At 45.8% G+C, this 15,709-nt stretch overlaps 1 protein-coding gene across 2 annotated transcripts; it reads left to right on the plus strand.

Annotated features, from left to right (window-relative positions):
• Window positions 1-3,977: 3,977 nt before the first annotated feature.
• On the plus strand, window positions 3,978-14,170 carry LOC137852255 (fibrinogen-like protein 1). 2 transcript variants are annotated; one of them, XM_068673823.1, is made up of 9 exons: window positions 3,978-4,123; window positions 4,399-4,457; window positions 5,697-5,781; window positions 7,138-7,348; window positions 8,257-8,416; window positions 11,419-11,516; window positions 11,597-11,685; window positions 12,248-12,438; window positions 13,542-14,170. In XM_068673823.1, the coding sequence occupies exons 3-9, from the start codon at window positions 5,707-5,709 to the stop codon at window positions 13,729-13,731; spliced, it is 1,014 nt and encodes a 337-aa protein (XP_068529924.1). In that variant the 5' UTR covers window positions 3,978-4,123; window positions 4,399-4,457; window positions 5,697-5,706; the 3' UTR covers window positions 13,732-14,170. The 2 variants fall into 2 exon arrangements, with proteins under 2 accessions (XP_068529924.1, XP_068529914.1); XM_068673813.1 differs by lacking the exon at window positions 3,978-4,123 and having other exon boundaries at window positions 4,255-4,457.
• Window positions 14,171-15,709: the final 1,539 nt, after the last annotated feature.

Consider the following 15,709-nt stretch of genomic DNA (forward strand, 5'->3'; position numbering starts at 1 on the left):
TCGCCAGCTGCAGCTGATTGCTGCATGTGGCTCTGTGGCAAAATGCATAGCAAGAGCCTTGGCTCCAAAAACAGAAAGATGTTGGGCTGGAAATGTTGCCTGTGCTTTTTACTTGGCTTCTGTGTGTTCTTAGCTCTCTACTTCTGATATCTACAACTCCAGCAAAAAGAGTGAAGAGCTGTGCTGTGAGTAAGAAATTGAAGCAATCCTCATCACACCGGAGTCAAGGAGCTCAAAGATGTCCATCTTTTCAAATAAAAGATAACGGCTGACTTAATCACATTTGATCAGGGCTGGATCTAGAGAAAGGTCTAGATACCCAGCAGGGGGTGTAGGCAGACTTCAAGCATCAAAATTTTTATCTTTAAAAAAAATAAATAAATAATTCTTGTATGTCACTTGCCCAACCCTGGAGGAAATTAAATTGTTTAGGCACTTTGCTGTTGGACTGCAGAGACCTTCAGAACCTGCTATTTTTTCCGTGTAGTCTCCACTGTGCAGCACAATACCCTAGACAAAGCTCTTTGCAGCTCTATGTGTGTTCTGTATTAGGCTCCTCTGAATTAAATCATCCCAGGAACAGAACTTGTTTTTGCCTTTCTTCCCTCCCCATGCCATCCCTACCCACTAATGCTCTTCCCTGGGGATGTGCTTGTGTTGTGGTGTCCAGCCTTGCCCAGGACAAGCTGTACACAGCCCCTCGCTCCATGACTCCCCCGGCTTTCCCCCAGCATGCACACCCCCCAGCCTAAGCAGCTAACCAGGATTTGGGATCCCAGCAAGAGGCAGGAGCATGCCTTGCATTTACTTGGACCTAGCCTTAAGCAGGGAAAAACAAATTTGGCAGAAGAGAGCTTGCAGAGTAAGGCATCATGAGAACAAAAGGCTAGAGTATGTGACTTGACAGATTCAAGGCAAAAAAAAACAAAAATAATTAACAATGTGAGTAATTAAGCAGTGAAAGACCATGTGAAGGTCTGTGGTTGGTTACTCAACACTGAATATTTTACAACAAAACATCTTTTTCTCAAAGAGATGCTCCAGTACAAATGGGAATGAATTAGGTCAGGGGAGTTCTCTGACCTGAGGTAGGTAGATCACACAGATTATCCACATGTTCCCTCTGGCCTTGTGACTAATTCACTTTGGTAAAGCTATTCCTGATGTGAGCGAGATCGGCTTGGACCTGTGCTTGCCCTCAGGAACTTACGAACTAATTATGTTTGTTATATCAACCCATTAGATACTCATAGGCTTCATTCAGACTCGTTAGTTAGACTGAATTATGTCTTTGCTCTTTGAACGTTATCAAAACATTCAGATCTGGCATGTTTCATGGTCTGCCACCATTACTCCTTCTTTGTACATAGATTTCTGTGGTTATTCCTTGCTAACAAGCCACAGACTTTTAATACATATATGCTGGTTTCGGTTATTTAATATATTGAAACTACAGTGGCTGATGTCATCCTAATGTTTTAAATTTATCATGCTTTTGATGAAACCCTTTATCATTAGATTAAAAAAAAAAAATGTTTCAGACCTCATAAATTAACGTTGTCTTAAAAAACTTGGCAGCCCGCATTCCTACAGAAGATGAATAGTAGCTCGCACATGGAGAGCCTGAAGGCTGCTGGTACCTCCACACCTGCAGTACCTGCGAAGAAGAAAACACTTCAGTTGGAAGGGACCTTCAAAGGTCATCTAGTCCAACTGCATGGCCACTTCAGGGCTAGCCAAAAGTTAAAGCATATTATTATTAACAAATGCATCTTCAGTGCTGACAGGCATGGGACATCAACCGCTTCACTAGGAAGCTTGTTCCAATGTGTGACCACCCACACAGTGAAGAATTTTTTCCTAAGGAAACTTGGTCTGTGGTCTCTCCCAGTGAGCAGGATGTTCAAGTGGAATGTGACAGAGAGGTACAAAAATAATGGCAAATGCACAAAGCACCTGCATTCAGTGTAAATGAGCTGTTTTGCTTGGAGCTGGCTCTGGACTACTCCAAATTTTCCTAGGGCACAAGTAGGTAGTCAGATTCTTGCTATGAAAACCTCAAGTCGCTAACTCCTTTGGAGTCTGGGGCAGCTGGCTTGTTTCTTCCTTACTGCTTCAAGAACAAACAAATAACCGGGAACTGGAAGATAAATTTGTCTTGGGAGAGTTTTGAGGTGCCACCAGTCTTCCAGCTGCGGTGTTCAATCAGTCCCTGGAGGGGAGGTGAATGTCCACTCAGTGTCATCTTCATGTCTTCATCCTGGGCAGCTCTGTCTGGAGGAGCCCAACACACCACGTCTGCAGGAACAGCAAGAGCTGTCCCAGAGCCTCTCTATTCATTCACTTTTATCCACCAGTTTGCATTCTTGCTGTGCTGGCTGTGCGTTTAATGTATGAATAATAGCTTTTTTATGACTGTTATTCAGCACCTACGTACTTTTGCTGGAAGGAAGGAGGAGGAGAGCAGGGTGGGGAGGTTTTGGGTTAATGAAACGGTTATTGTTTGCTGACAAGATCACTGAGTGTCTTATGAAGAGGGAATTTGATCTCCTTCCAAATAACTAAACAGGAATTTGCACTGCAGTGTATGTGCGAAGCATGTGTATTCCAGAAAAAAAAAAAAAAAAAAAAAAGGCATTTACAGCCCCATTGCCTAGAGACTTTCAACATCTGTGAGGAAACGTTAGTGATCATGCTGTCCACATTCTTTATGATGACTTGATTATTTTACCTTAGGGCCAGTGAAGCAGTGTGTGAACATACCCTTGTGCTAGATCCTCCTCACGTGAACTCGGCGCCATGGCAGGGCCTCTCTGGTGCTTCAGATGTTCCTGAAGTGCCTTCAGCCTGTGAAAATAAGTTCACCACAAAACATGCAAGAACCATGTTCCAGCTGACTGGGTTTTTCACTTGCAGACATCTGTGAGGTTACCACCGGTGGAGAAGAGCGCGAGAGCACTCCAGGCCTCTTGGCTCTTTGGGGGTTCCTGACAGAGGGTTGGGTTTTGAGTCCTGCTTCTGCAAATTTGCAGTCACATAACATATACACTCAAGTTGTTCCCCTACTGGGTCAGCAGCTCTACCAACACCTCCAGGGACCAGAGTTGGAAGCCTGGGGCCTGCTGCTCCCTGGCCTTGTGGAGGCCCATGGCTGCCCACACCACAACTCCAGTGCTGCCACTGCTGGCCTGGGCCCATCACATGTTGGGGACATGCACAGTGGCCACATAGACAAGAGCATAAATTGGTGCACGGCATCTCAAGCATTGTCTGGCTTGCTCGAGCAGAGAAAGAAACACTGTGGCTGGAAGCACAAGAAGAACTAAGCGACACGGCCCCAGGACACAGCACACAGCTCCCGTGTGCCCGGGGGCTTCCAAAACAGCTTCCAAAACCCGCCTCACAACAGGGGTAGGGAACAAGTGAGAAGAAAAGCACCGTTTACATAATCCTTTGGCAGTGAAATGGGTCAGCTGCTCTTGAGGGAGAAGAGGAATGCAGTTTTTAAGAAATAAACAGCATTGCTGTACTTTATAATAGCTGTGCAGTCCTGCTTCACTCGAGAGCAAAGCAGAAGTTTCTGATGGGCTTGCATGCCTTGCTTTTTGGCCCCGCAGTCTCTCCTCTGACCACAGCTCTGTAAAAAGGAGCATTGTCTTTAAAATAATCCGTAACTCCTTGTCCATAACACAAAGGGAGGCACCCATCTGTTGTTGTGTTTTGTTTTGTTTTGTTTTGTTTTTCCCCTCACTTTCACAAATGTCCTTGTTTATGCTAACTAACAAATCTAATGACCCACCTCTGAGGAGAGTTACGCAACTGCAAACCTTCGGAGATTTCAGTCTAACAGCAAATCTTGCTTAATATCCCCGTGTTCGCTTCTTGGTTCAAATTTTCAGCTCTTTTGGCATTACAGCTGCACTGTGCTTTTACACATAAACCTGATTAAACGGCAAAAGAAACACTGAACACAAAGCTGTGTTCATTCCACCTTGCAAGACTTACTGAAACGAGCATGGCTGTATTAAATGTGAGATAAAACTCCCACAGGGAGCATTAGTCTGAGTGATTCATATAAACACTTAAACAAGTCAGTCTTGGTTGAGCTTCACAGTCAGATAAGGTGGGTAATGGGGCGCAACCAGCAGAGTCCCTCTATTTTGGAGAGCACCACTGGCAGAAATGTAACTGTTGCTTATTCTTACTGCGAAGCAGCAGGATGAGTATTGGGCAACAGCAGATAAATAAGGGTTTGGGTAAAACTGCGAGTGTATTTTGTGTGGAACTGCCTCGTGCACTGAAATGTCCCTCCGAGCCCTTGATGTGGGCCATCTGGAAAGGAAAAATCTATCCAACCTCTAGAAATACAGCCAGGTTTATTACCACTTTCTTTTGCAGTTGACTTTTAAGGGAGATAATCTTAGCAGAAGGAGGTCTGAAGGAAAGGCGAGTTACAGGTATGTGGATTTAATATATGTTGATAAAGGCATAGACAAAGTTGCTTTTTTTTCCCCCTCCGGTCTTCCCTATCTATTTTTCAGGAGCTGTTGCTCACATCCAGCCTTCCTGTTAGCTTTTTGCCTCCACGCACCTTCTCTGTACTGGGCCTGATTCTGACTGCAGCACCAGCACCCGGCCATAGGGCAGCATCAATGAGAAGTACCTGTGGTAGTGGGCTGGATGAACCACGCTATAATACTCTTTTCTCTACCATCTGAAAAAAAAAAAAAAGCCGTGTGCTGGAGTGAAAACCTGTGCAGCATCTTTTATCAGTGACTTCCACAGAGCTTTTATTCTCTCTGTTTGCACTGGGCCCTGGCCTGCCTGGCTGTTCAGGCAGCTCCCCTGCCACAGCAGCGCTGCCAGCTCCATAAGCAGCTGCGGTGATGCTCCTAGAGTCGTAGCTGAAACTAAGCAAGCCACTGGGAACATAGATCTGGGTAGCCAAGTTTCTGCAGCACTTCCAGATGTGAAGTGGGGGAGTTGTTTTATCTTGTTTTTCAGGCTCTTTTATTCTTTCTGATATATTTTTTTAAAGCACCATACTGCGAACACTTTGTACTGTCCACTTGCTTTCAGCTGCATCTTCCCAGTGGTGGCCGCTTAGCATTTTTCTAGCTGAGCCTCTCAGGCTGAAGCCCTGTCTGTGGGCTGGGGCAGGCCAGCAGCAAAGTTTTTTTTTCAAATTTTCAACTAAAATCCAACCAAAACTGTCCCACACCCGCTCTGTGCCCACTCTGCAGCTCCCATACTGACAGACTGCTCCACAGACCACAGAGGGGCAATGCCAACGCTCACTGAACCAGGAGGCAAAATTCCTGTCAGCTTTGGGGAGCTGGAATAAGAACGATGAGATTTTGGCCAACTGCTTTGGCAAGGAGGCGTTTTTGCTAAGTAACTTCCCATGTGCGGGGGCACTTGGGAGAGGGGGCAGAGGCTGCTGGAGAGCTGCACCAAGGGTTTATTCCTCCAGGGAAGAGGGAGCTTGGACCAAAGTCTAGGTCCCCGTGTCAGCATGATGCACTGGTGCTTCATCCTCTCCCTAACATGCATTTTTTTCCCTATTTTTTTCCTGCCTGTAGTTTCAAGCTACCTCCTTAATGAATCCTGGAGAATTAAATGTGATTGTGAAGCAGAGATAAGCTGTGAGAGAATTTAAGAAGCCACTTGTGCATTTTGTCAACCTTTCTTTTCAGGCAGTAAGAAATGGGTCTGCTGATGCCCTGGTGGCTGCTGCTCCTTCTCCTGGTCAGCTTTGGCTCACCTGCACACAGGTTTTCGGTGCGTATCTCTCAGCTAGAGTCTGTACAGCTTCTCTGCAGCATGCTGGTGAGTTGTCATTTCCAGTCATGTAGAGGTAGGTGCACCTCTACAAAAGACTTGGGCCTGCAAGAGCAGAGCAAAGAGCTGCCTGTGGCTAAAGGAAGGTTACCCTTTTGGTCCTAATAACATAGGGTTTTCACAGCATTATGGGCTGGGCAACTCTCCACACGGCTGGACTGACAGTGCCAAGAATTAAAAACAACATCAAAAAAGCCTTCAAAAATATATTTGATTTTATGGCCAGTAAAAAAAATACTCCACTCTGTTTCCTCAGGGAAAACTGTCTTCTTTGTATTCACTGCAGTTCAAAAAGCAGGGAGAGGGGAAAGAGGAGCTAGTCATAGTCTGAGGCAATCTGTTTTCATGTGATGAGCAAATTACTCTTGGGCCAACTGAAGGAGGTACAGAGCTTGGCAAAGAGAGCTAGGTGAGCTCGGGGCTGTCTGCAGCAGGTTCCCATGTGCTTCCAACCTGGAAATCCTCCCCTGTGTAGGAAAACAAACAGTCTGAGGAAAAGGAGAAGGTAGCTCAGCAACTGTGTTTTAGCACGCTCGGCATCCTGCTGTCCTGGGCAATTGCGTGTTTCTCTTATGCCTAGAACTAGTCCAGCTCTGGTATCACTCAAGCCAGCTTGCTCAGAGCAAAATCAGAAAGTAATTCTTGTGCATGCCATTTCTTGGTTGTCTCGGAGGAGATTTTGCTGTTTTGTTGATGTTACTAATGGAGTAGTATCAGCCACAGACTAGGTTGTTGCTGAAAATGTTTATCCCAGCCAGCCTGAGCCAGATTCTGGTCTTGGTTACAGTAATGCAGCTCTGAAGTTACTCCACTGATCCCAGTAGGCTCACTGCTTTTCAGCTCTTTTATCTTCCAGTTTTACAAGATGTTTCTGTAACCTCACTGGTTTGGCCTGGCTGCAGTGCAAGAACCAGGTTTTTCCCCTCTTATTTCCCTGAGCAGTTTCATAGCCTGCAAAACTCCCTTTGATTTCATTAAATGGTAATCAAGCTGCATGACTTTTGTCCCAAGTAATTTTCTACATATCTGAGGATATTCTGCAATGCACAGATCAGTGGTGAGACCACTGGAAAACAAAACAAAACAAAACAAAACAAAACAAAAAAAATCACCCTTTTCCACTGGTTTCAACTCAACAGCCCATGCTGCGAGATTCAGGTATCTTAGGGAGAGGCTACCACTGAATAATCTTGATCCTCAGCAGAGGAGACAGACACTCATTCTCTCACTGCCCCCCTGTTCTTACCAGTGATTGAAGTGTGCTTTTTGGTCTTTCTTTTTTTTTCTTCTCCATAGGATAAAGATATTTGCCTCCTAGACAACAGTAAATTAAGACAAAGGTTAAAACAGCTTCAAGATTTGCTTTACTTGTATGAACTGCAGCTGAAGGACATTCTGGAGAACACTTACCATAAAACGAAAAGCAGTCTGTTCTCAAGCAACAGGAGCACGCAGCATGAGACGCTTTTACCCACAACCAGTGGAAATTTGATAGTCTATGACCAAGGTACATTTTGCAGTAGCATATGTGGAAACTTCAGCTTGCAGAAATGTTCAGTTCTTCTGTCAGTGTCAGTGCCATATGTATCATATTCTATTTCTGCTGAAAAATTATTTAACCTTTTTTTTTTTTTTTTTTTTTTTAAAGCAGATAGTTTTTAAATGCAGTCAGATATATGGGAAGGAGAAGGAAAGGCAGACTGGTGGCCTTGGTACCATCAGACTTCCCCTGGGGCTGCAGTCAGCTGGCCCAGATTTAGGCAGCCACCACCCAGGTACATCACAGACATCTGCAGCTGGGCTTGTAGCCCAAGACTCCAGTGCAGGGAGGAAAAGTCACCTCTCAGCTCTTTTCCATCAGACCTGCCTTAGACATCTGCCGCAAGAAAAGAAGGGTCTTGCTCTTGAAGAGCCCATTTTCCCTCAGTGGCTTACAGGGAGCCCAAAGTGCACAGCTCAGCTGCAGGCCCTGGAAGCTGCTGGGAGGAATCCAGCATCCCTGTTCCTCGGCTCTTCCATCACTTCTGCCGTGCAGCAGCACACGTGCGTGCTCTGTTCCTTGCTGTCACTGATAACACAGCACGACTGGAGCCGTGGGCTGTGGCCAAGGTTTTATCCTGGATGAGCATTACATTGAAAGTCTGAAGCTTTGCTAGAGCCAGTCACAGAGCGTAGCCTCTGGTTTTAGAAACTTTAGGCCCCCCAGTCCAGTCCCAAGTACAGCTGAGGTAATCTTCCACATGGAAATTAGCTTTACTGCAAATGATATTAAGGTCTGCTATTTGCTCTGGCCCTGCTGGGCTTACTGAGCTTTCCGCAGACTGGCCAAGTGTCCGTGTCCCACACGGCCTCTCAGAGATGTCTCCTCTTGTCTTTGCTTTCCCCCACCTAACGAGCCGATGCCGTTCTGCCCAGACTGCTCTGCGGTGTACAGCAGGAAGAAGACCAAAAATGGCTACTACCGGATCAGGCCCCGAGCAGATCGAGAGCCTTTCCTGGTGTACTGTGACATGTCTGACGGCGGTGGCTGGACCGTCATTCAGCGGCGAAGTAACGGCAAAGAGAATTTCAACAGGTGGGTGCCTCGAGGTCGCACCAGCAGGGCTCGCAGTGAGGCCTCCACCTCCCACACTCAGCCCTACCGGTGGCAAAACCCAAGGTTCAAGAAGCAGGATATACAAGGCAAGACTTTAATTATGGTAACTGTTTGCATTAGGGCAAAGTGTGGGTACGTATTGGTAGCAGGGGGCCATTTTCAGGATGGATTTATAATGCCTTTTGCATGGCTGGCCTGCATTTGTGTGTCCGTATTTGTACAGAACAGAATAGTTCAGTTGGAAGGGACCTACAGATATCACTGAGTCCAACTTCCTGACTGCCTTGGGGCTAACCAAAATTAAAGTGACATTATCCAAATAAAGGATAAAGGACGTTATCCAAATGCCTCTTGAATGGTGACACACATGGGGCATCAACCACCTCACCAGGAAGCCTGTTGCACTGTCTGACCACCCTCATGCTACAGATTTTTTTCCTGATATCCAGGCTATTTTGTCATGATAGGAGACAACTGTCTGCCAAAGCCTCCGAATTGGCAGATATCTGCTGCCAGCACATAGGCTGAGGCCCACTGAATCTTTTATCTGTTCTCATATCAGGAATCATGTTCAGCATGATGTAAAATGTATTTCCATATTCAGATCCTTCACAAAGATGCAAAGCTATGGGTCCAAATCAACCTTTCTTTATGCAAAAGCCCAATTATTTATATATTTATATATATTTCCTCCTGGAAATCTCCAGGAGGCGAGGTGCTCTGCTGGCACTATAGAGAAGAAATGTCCCCCTGCAGATTAATTCCCTGTTGCAGCACACACACTTGTAGGGTGTGCCCACCATCTCTTAAACAGAGTGCAATTCACTGCCAAGCTACCTCAACTGGCTCTAAGATCTCTACCAAAGAGTGGTAGCTCTCTAGCTGTGGTAGTTCAGCTCTCATCAAAGGTGAATTTATGCCAGTGAAAATTGCCCCAAAGAGTAGCATTGACTGGTAAGAAGGTCAGGCAGAATTAAAATCCCTACTAACAACCTGAAAGAGGGAATAAACACAGGGTTACTAAAACTGGAAATATCAATATGCAGGACATGTAGGCTTATATCAGAGATAGCACATAAATAACAGAGATTTTAAGATAATGAAATGCTGAGGAGAAAGGAACAACATGAGATTTCTCTTAGAACTATGAATCCAGAAAATTGTGATGAAAAGTAAGTATGCATCTTAAGTTGGCACATACAAACAGTGATTCTGCAAAGAAGCAGCGGTGAGAGTGGTCAATGAATTAAAAATTGATTTAAGTGGAACAGGAACACAAAGCAGACCCAGATATTTTTCATTCAGCTTCATCTGGAAGCTTTTGTTTGCAGGTTCTGCTCATTTTCTGGTTCTTCACTACATCGCTTTATGTGTCTAAGACTGTGGTATACTTTAGACTGCAACATTAATTTCCAGCCAGGAGTGAAGATGAATTATGACCTTCCCAAGAACAATATCAGATGCTTTGCTGAAGACAAATATGACAGCTACTGCTTTCCTCTTCCATCTAACTTACAACTTCATTCTGCAGGCACTGTATCTGGCAGTGTGAGGGATTGATTCCCATGTATGTGTGCACAGGGTTAGCAGGAGAGGGAATAAGGTGTGTCGTACATACTTCTGAGGCAGAGTGACAAATCTCAGCTCAGCTTGTGCTGAATGAGACACTTTTCTAAAAGGACCTAAAGATGCAGCAGAAGATTTACTTGTTACCACAGCTAAATGTCACCAACATACATTTAATCCTGGCAATCCAGGAGGTTCCTGGAATGCATTGATGACAACTTCCTTCCCCCTTGCCCTCTTCAGGGATCTGCTTTGTTGACTACCATGGGACAAAGCCCTGGAGGGAAGAGGGGCCCACGAAAGTTGGTTAATATTCAAGGGTCACATCCTTCAAATTCAGGAGTGATACATCCCAACAAAGAGGAAGTCAGGCAGGAACACCAGGAGACCTGCATGGATGAAGAAGGAGCTCCTGACCAAACTTAAACAGAAAAAGGAGGCCTACAGAGAATGGAAGCAAGGACAGATAACCTGGGAGGGATACAGAAAAAAATGTCCAAACAGCCAGGGATCAGGGTAGGGAAGCCAAAGATCATTTAGAATTAGTTTGGTCAGGGACACCAAGGGCAATAAGAAAGGGTTCTGTAGATGAATTGGTGATAAAAGGAAGAATAGGAAAATTGTGGGCCCTCTCTGGAAGGAGAAAGGAGACCTGGTCACCCAGGATATGGAGAAGGTTGAGGTACTTCATGACTGTTTTGCCTCAGTCTTCCCTGACGAGCTCCAAACACATGGCCCAGGCCCCAGAAGGCAAAGACAGGGACTGGAAGAATGATGAACCCCCCAGTGCAGGAGAAGATGAGGTTCAAGACCATCTGAGGAACCTGAAGGTGCAGAAGTCCATGGAACCTGATGAGATACCTCTGTGGGTCCTTAAGGAATTGGCAGATGAAGTGGCTAAGCCACTAACCATCCTATTTGAGAAATCGTGGCAGTCTGGGGAAGGTCCTGCTGACTGGAAGAGGGGAAACACAACCCCTGTTTTTAAAAAGGGAAAAAAGGAGGACCCGGGGAACTACAGGGCAGTCGGTCTCACCTCTGTGCCTGGCAAGATCATGGAGCCAATCCTCCTGGAAACTCTGCTAAGGCACATGGAAAATAAGGAGGTGATTGGTGACAGCCCACATGGCTTCAATAAAGGGTTGATTGTGCCTGACAGATCTGGTGGCCTTTTGTGATGGGGTTGCAGCATTGGTGGTTGGGCGAAGAGCAACTGAGATGGCTCCAGTCATCTACCTGGACATGTGCAAAGCGTTTAACTCTACTCCCCATGATATCCTTGTCTCTAAATTGGAGTGGCAAGGGCATTGGAATTAGATGATCTTTAAGGCCCTTTCCAACCCAAACCCTTCTGTGATTCTGTGACACTTGCTGTTACCCGTGCATGCTGAAACTGACGTTTGTGTCTTCTTCAGGAAGTGGGACGATTACAAACTGGGATTTGGAAAATTCCAAGGCAAGAATGATGAATACTGGCTGGGCAATGACCACATCTATGACCTGCTCACTAGAGGTGCAAGTATTTTCCTTACACAGTTTTCCTTCCGATTTGCATGCGATAGTTGATCTAAAAGGGCTCTGCTCTGTGTTTAGGAGAGAGCTCATTAAAGATTGACCTGGTGGACTGGCATGGGGAAAGACGTTATGCAGTCTATGAAAATTTCCAGCTCAACAATGAGCAGGTAAGAAATGGGGAGAGTGGCGATTTGCTTGTTTTATCTCTGAGGGTGGGGCACCTGAATCTGCACAGCGCCGGGCAGCTCCCTGCCACGGGGTGCGGGGAGATCCCATGTCTCCCAGATCTGCTAGTTGTGGAGCTAAGTATTCCTACCAGGACAGGGCCATTTAGCTAAAATTCAGACGGCTTCCAGGCCTTGGAGGAGCAAAATTCCTACAGGAGTTGCCCTAGTTGAACCACGGCCAGTCAGTGAGAGCATCTACTTGGCACATTTTCCTGCAACAGGTGCTGTCAACGAGGCAGGGAAAGCCTTCCAGATTGTTGTGCAGTGTACCCAGTGAGTATTAAAAGACAATAAAACCTGAATCTCTCAGAAGCAGCAGTAGTAATTGGTAGCCACTTCTGGAAGTTCAAATCCAGCGGTGATCTACGCGTGTACCACTAAAGCATGGAGCTAGAAGTCAGCTGTGATTTCAACAAGCATGTCTCTGACAGGGGATACCATGGGGAGAGGAAATCTCAGAAATGAGAGCTGATATAAAGACGTGTTTCACGTACTGTTGCAGGACAACTACAGGCTATGGTTTGGCACCTATTCCGGGAACGCTGGCGACGCTCTGTCTGGGGGGAGCAATTTTGTTGACCAGTGGTCAGCCTCGCACAAAGGGATGCAGTTCACCACATCTGACAAGGATCACGATCGATTCCTGGCAGGCAACTGCGCGTTGGAGAACAAGGGTGGCTGGTGGTTTAACAGGTAGGGAGGATGGTTGAGCCCTTGGGAAGAGGCGTAGGGTGTGGGTGGCTGCACAGCCCAGACACCTTACACGTCTTACAGCAGGCGGAGGTTGCTGCGAGCACCTCACCTCACATGGCAAAGTCTGCCACGTTGAGGCCAGCAGGAAAGCAATCTGCTGCTTTCATTGTGAAGCCAAGCAGGTAAATGGCATTCATTTTAAGAAAATGGGCCAGAATAAAAGTGAAGGAAACTTTTGGCCCAGAAGGAAAAGAGGCTGGTTGAAAATTCTTTGGAAGTGCTTTGGATTATATTCCAAAAAGTTGTGCCAGAGGAGGTTTAGGTTGGATGTTAGGAAGAACTTCTTTACCAAAAGGGTTGTTAGACATTGGAACAGGCTGCCCAGGGAAGTGGTGGAGTCACCATCCCTGGAAGTCTTTAAAAGACGTTTAGATGTAGAGCTTAGGGATATGGTTTAGTGGGGACTGTTAGCGTTAGGTCAGAGGTTGGACTCGATGATCTTGAGGTCTCTTCCAACCTAGAAAATTCTGTGATTCTGTGAAAGAAAAAAAGTCATAGCCACTGGAAGATGAAGCGTGCACAAATGAATTTGTTATGGAACATGTCTAGGGGACGAGATACCCCTTACTGTTCCTGAGGGTATATTTTCCATACATCATCAGATAGGGATGTGGGTTCACCAGCCCCGTGTAAACACCCCGGTATCAGGAGTTTTTCCTCTGCTTTAGGGCAGGATGAGCCTCTTCTGTCCTGAGCACAAAAAGTGAAAATGAGTGGACCTAGGAAAATGTACATTGATAGTGAGATTCAACTTGATTAAAAGACATCTGCATTTTTAGGTGTTAATATTTAGCTGCCTATACTTGAGCTGACGGCTACCAAATGGCACCACGCACCTCTCTTCAGGTATCTGAATCACATCCCTGGTCGGTGCACTCAACGTAGCCAACAGGTTGAATCATCTGACCAGAGTAGGTGTCTGCGTTAGGATGACCTACATGGTCCTCTGGGCAACATGGATTGTATTAAACATTGCTGTCATGACACGATGTCTCTCCACGCTAAACAAAACCTCTTTTTTGCCTCCTCTGTGTTGTCACAAGGTGCCACGCCGTGAACCTCAACGGGCGGTACTACAAAACAGGGAGGTACAACGGCTCCCATGACAACGGCATCACCTGGTCGACGTGGCACGGGCCGTGGTACTCGCTCAGATACGTGGCCATGAAAATCCGGGCCCCGTTCTTTGTTGACAGCGAGAGCGGAGATGGCGAGAACAGTCAGGGTGGCTGAGATCTGCTGCTTTGGGAAGTAACGAGTCGTGTACATTAATAGCCAGCCCTCTGCTGCTGCCAATTGCCAAAACTGCACTGTGGTAACTGTAGCTGCATCTGCTTCTACTAGCTGAGGCAAAAGTCACAAGTTTTTGAGCACAGCCAGCCAAGTCTAAAGGAAAATACATGGATCTCAGTCCTGAAATAACCGTGGCTTTCTTTTTTAGTAGTTTTTGGGACTTTGTTGTAGAGTGCTTATGAAAAGCTTGGACCCTGAATGCTCAAGTGTGTTCTTTCAGCTACCTGTACCCTTCAAGGGCTAAATCTTTCTCATCTTGATAGTAACAGCCAGTGCCTGAGCTACAAGAATGGAAACCACAAAGCGATAAGGAGTTGGATTTTACCTGTTGGGCCTTCACTAGTGTTTTGATTTGGGTTAGGAACACGTTTTTAGGTAACTCTCACTCTGGTCACCAATTGCCGGTTGCAGAATTCTCCTAGAATCTGTGAAACCACACCAGAAGAAGGATACACCCCAACAGCTAACAACCATCCACGCTACTCCAAAGTAAGTCTGCTTCCAAGGCTGCTTTGGAACAAGCCCCCACAACGTGGACAATGTCCACACGGCATTTCATTGCCTCTGCAGATCCATTTATACAGCACACTGCAACATGCTAATGCAATCAAAGACAGTGCTGCCAACCAAATTTAAGTCCCAGATTTAAATTAGGCAGATCTGACTAAATTTAAGATGAGCACAGATATTCTTAGGAGTTCAAAAAAGGCAGTCATGATTCATTTGTACGTTCTCGCGTCATTTACCAGACTCCTTTGATTTAGTAAAGAAGAAGCAAAGTGGAAAGTGATTGAAACACAAGGCACGCTTCTTTCGCTGTCTCTTCTGAGTGAAACTAAAGAGCAACATAAATAACTGAAAGAAACAGAATACTGAAAAATTATTTTCCACAAGTTAATAACCGCAGTTAAAAATGAACAGTAATATCAGCTTGTTGCAAACAATGTAACTACCAAGTTGTAGGACAGGTCTATTTTTTCTGAATTACAGCAAGTTTTCAACTGGTAGTTCCTTTCCATTTAATTGCTTTTAGAATAATATACGTTATAATTTGTATTATATAGCTGTAATTGTGAAATAAAAGCATCTGAGTAGGACCTAGTGCCTTCTATCTGTTCTTAAACAGTAGGAAGTTGATCAGAAGTTAGGATGAAAATCTTGAGATAACTCATAATGGAAGAATTTCATTGCTTTGTTGTTTTCTCTGGTGTTTTTGCACCTGCTCTCCTGCTTTTGATTTCCATGGCTCGAGCTGTCCTGAAGACAATGCAGACGTGAATAGTCAGTGTAAAATTTGATTGGGTTCCTCTGCTTTCTCAAGCAGTTAAGCCCTGTTCTCACTCATTCCCAATGACTGAAAATGAACACCAGTGAGCAACAGGCCCGTGCTCCAGCGAGGTGTGCTCCTACAGCCCATGTCCCGGCGAGACCGCACCGGTGAAGGGCTAGGGAAGCAGGGTAAAGATCACAGCCAGGGGAAACTCACTTCTGCATGACGGAAATCAGCAGCACTGTACCCTGTGTTACACTGTGTCTTCCTGAATGTTGTTGTGCTCCACGTTTGATCACTCATTTCTCAGGGGTCTCCTACGTCGAGGCTCACCACGGCTGTGAGTACGCCTTGCAGTGCTGTAGCTCTGCAGCTGACAGCTCAGTGCTTCAGGGCAAACACGCTGCACGCAGCCACGTTCACCTCAGCACAAGAGTAGTAAGTAAGCTAAGCAGTAAGTGCTTTAGAGGGCTGATTTCCAGCTCATTTAAGTCAATTTAAAGACTAGTTATGTTTGATTAGCTCTGGTCCTCAAGCATGGACGTGTTCTAAAAGGCTTTCAGAGGCACTTCGAGCTGACAATTAATGGGAACACGGCGCTGCTGCTGACCCTGCTGCTTCTCAGCACCCCCAGAGCCAGATCCTGTG

This window comes from Anas acuta, chromosome 1 (genome assembly GCF_963932015.1).
Source record: "Anas acuta chromosome 1, bAnaAcu1.1, whole genome shotgun sequence".
NCBI classification, from domain to species: domain Eukaryota; kingdom Metazoa; phylum Chordata; class Aves; order Anseriformes; family Anatidae; genus Anas; species Anas acuta.

What these genes read in the sequence shown, in the direction of transcription:
- LOC137852255 (XM_068673823.1), top strand. Translation starts at nt 5,707, where the DNA reads ATGGGTCTGCTGATGCCCTGGTGGCTGCTGCTCCTTCTCCTGGTCAGC. An exon ending in TTTGATAGTCTATGACCAAG is followed by an intron (nt 7,349 to 8,256) that starts GTACATTTTGCA and finishes CGTTCTGCCCAG; the next exon opens with ACTGCTCTGCGGTGTACAGC. An exon ending in CTATGACCTGCTCACTAGAG is followed by an intron (nt 11,517 to 11,596) that starts GTGCAAGTATTT and finishes CTCTGTGTTTAG; the next exon opens with GAGAGAGCTCATTAAAGATT.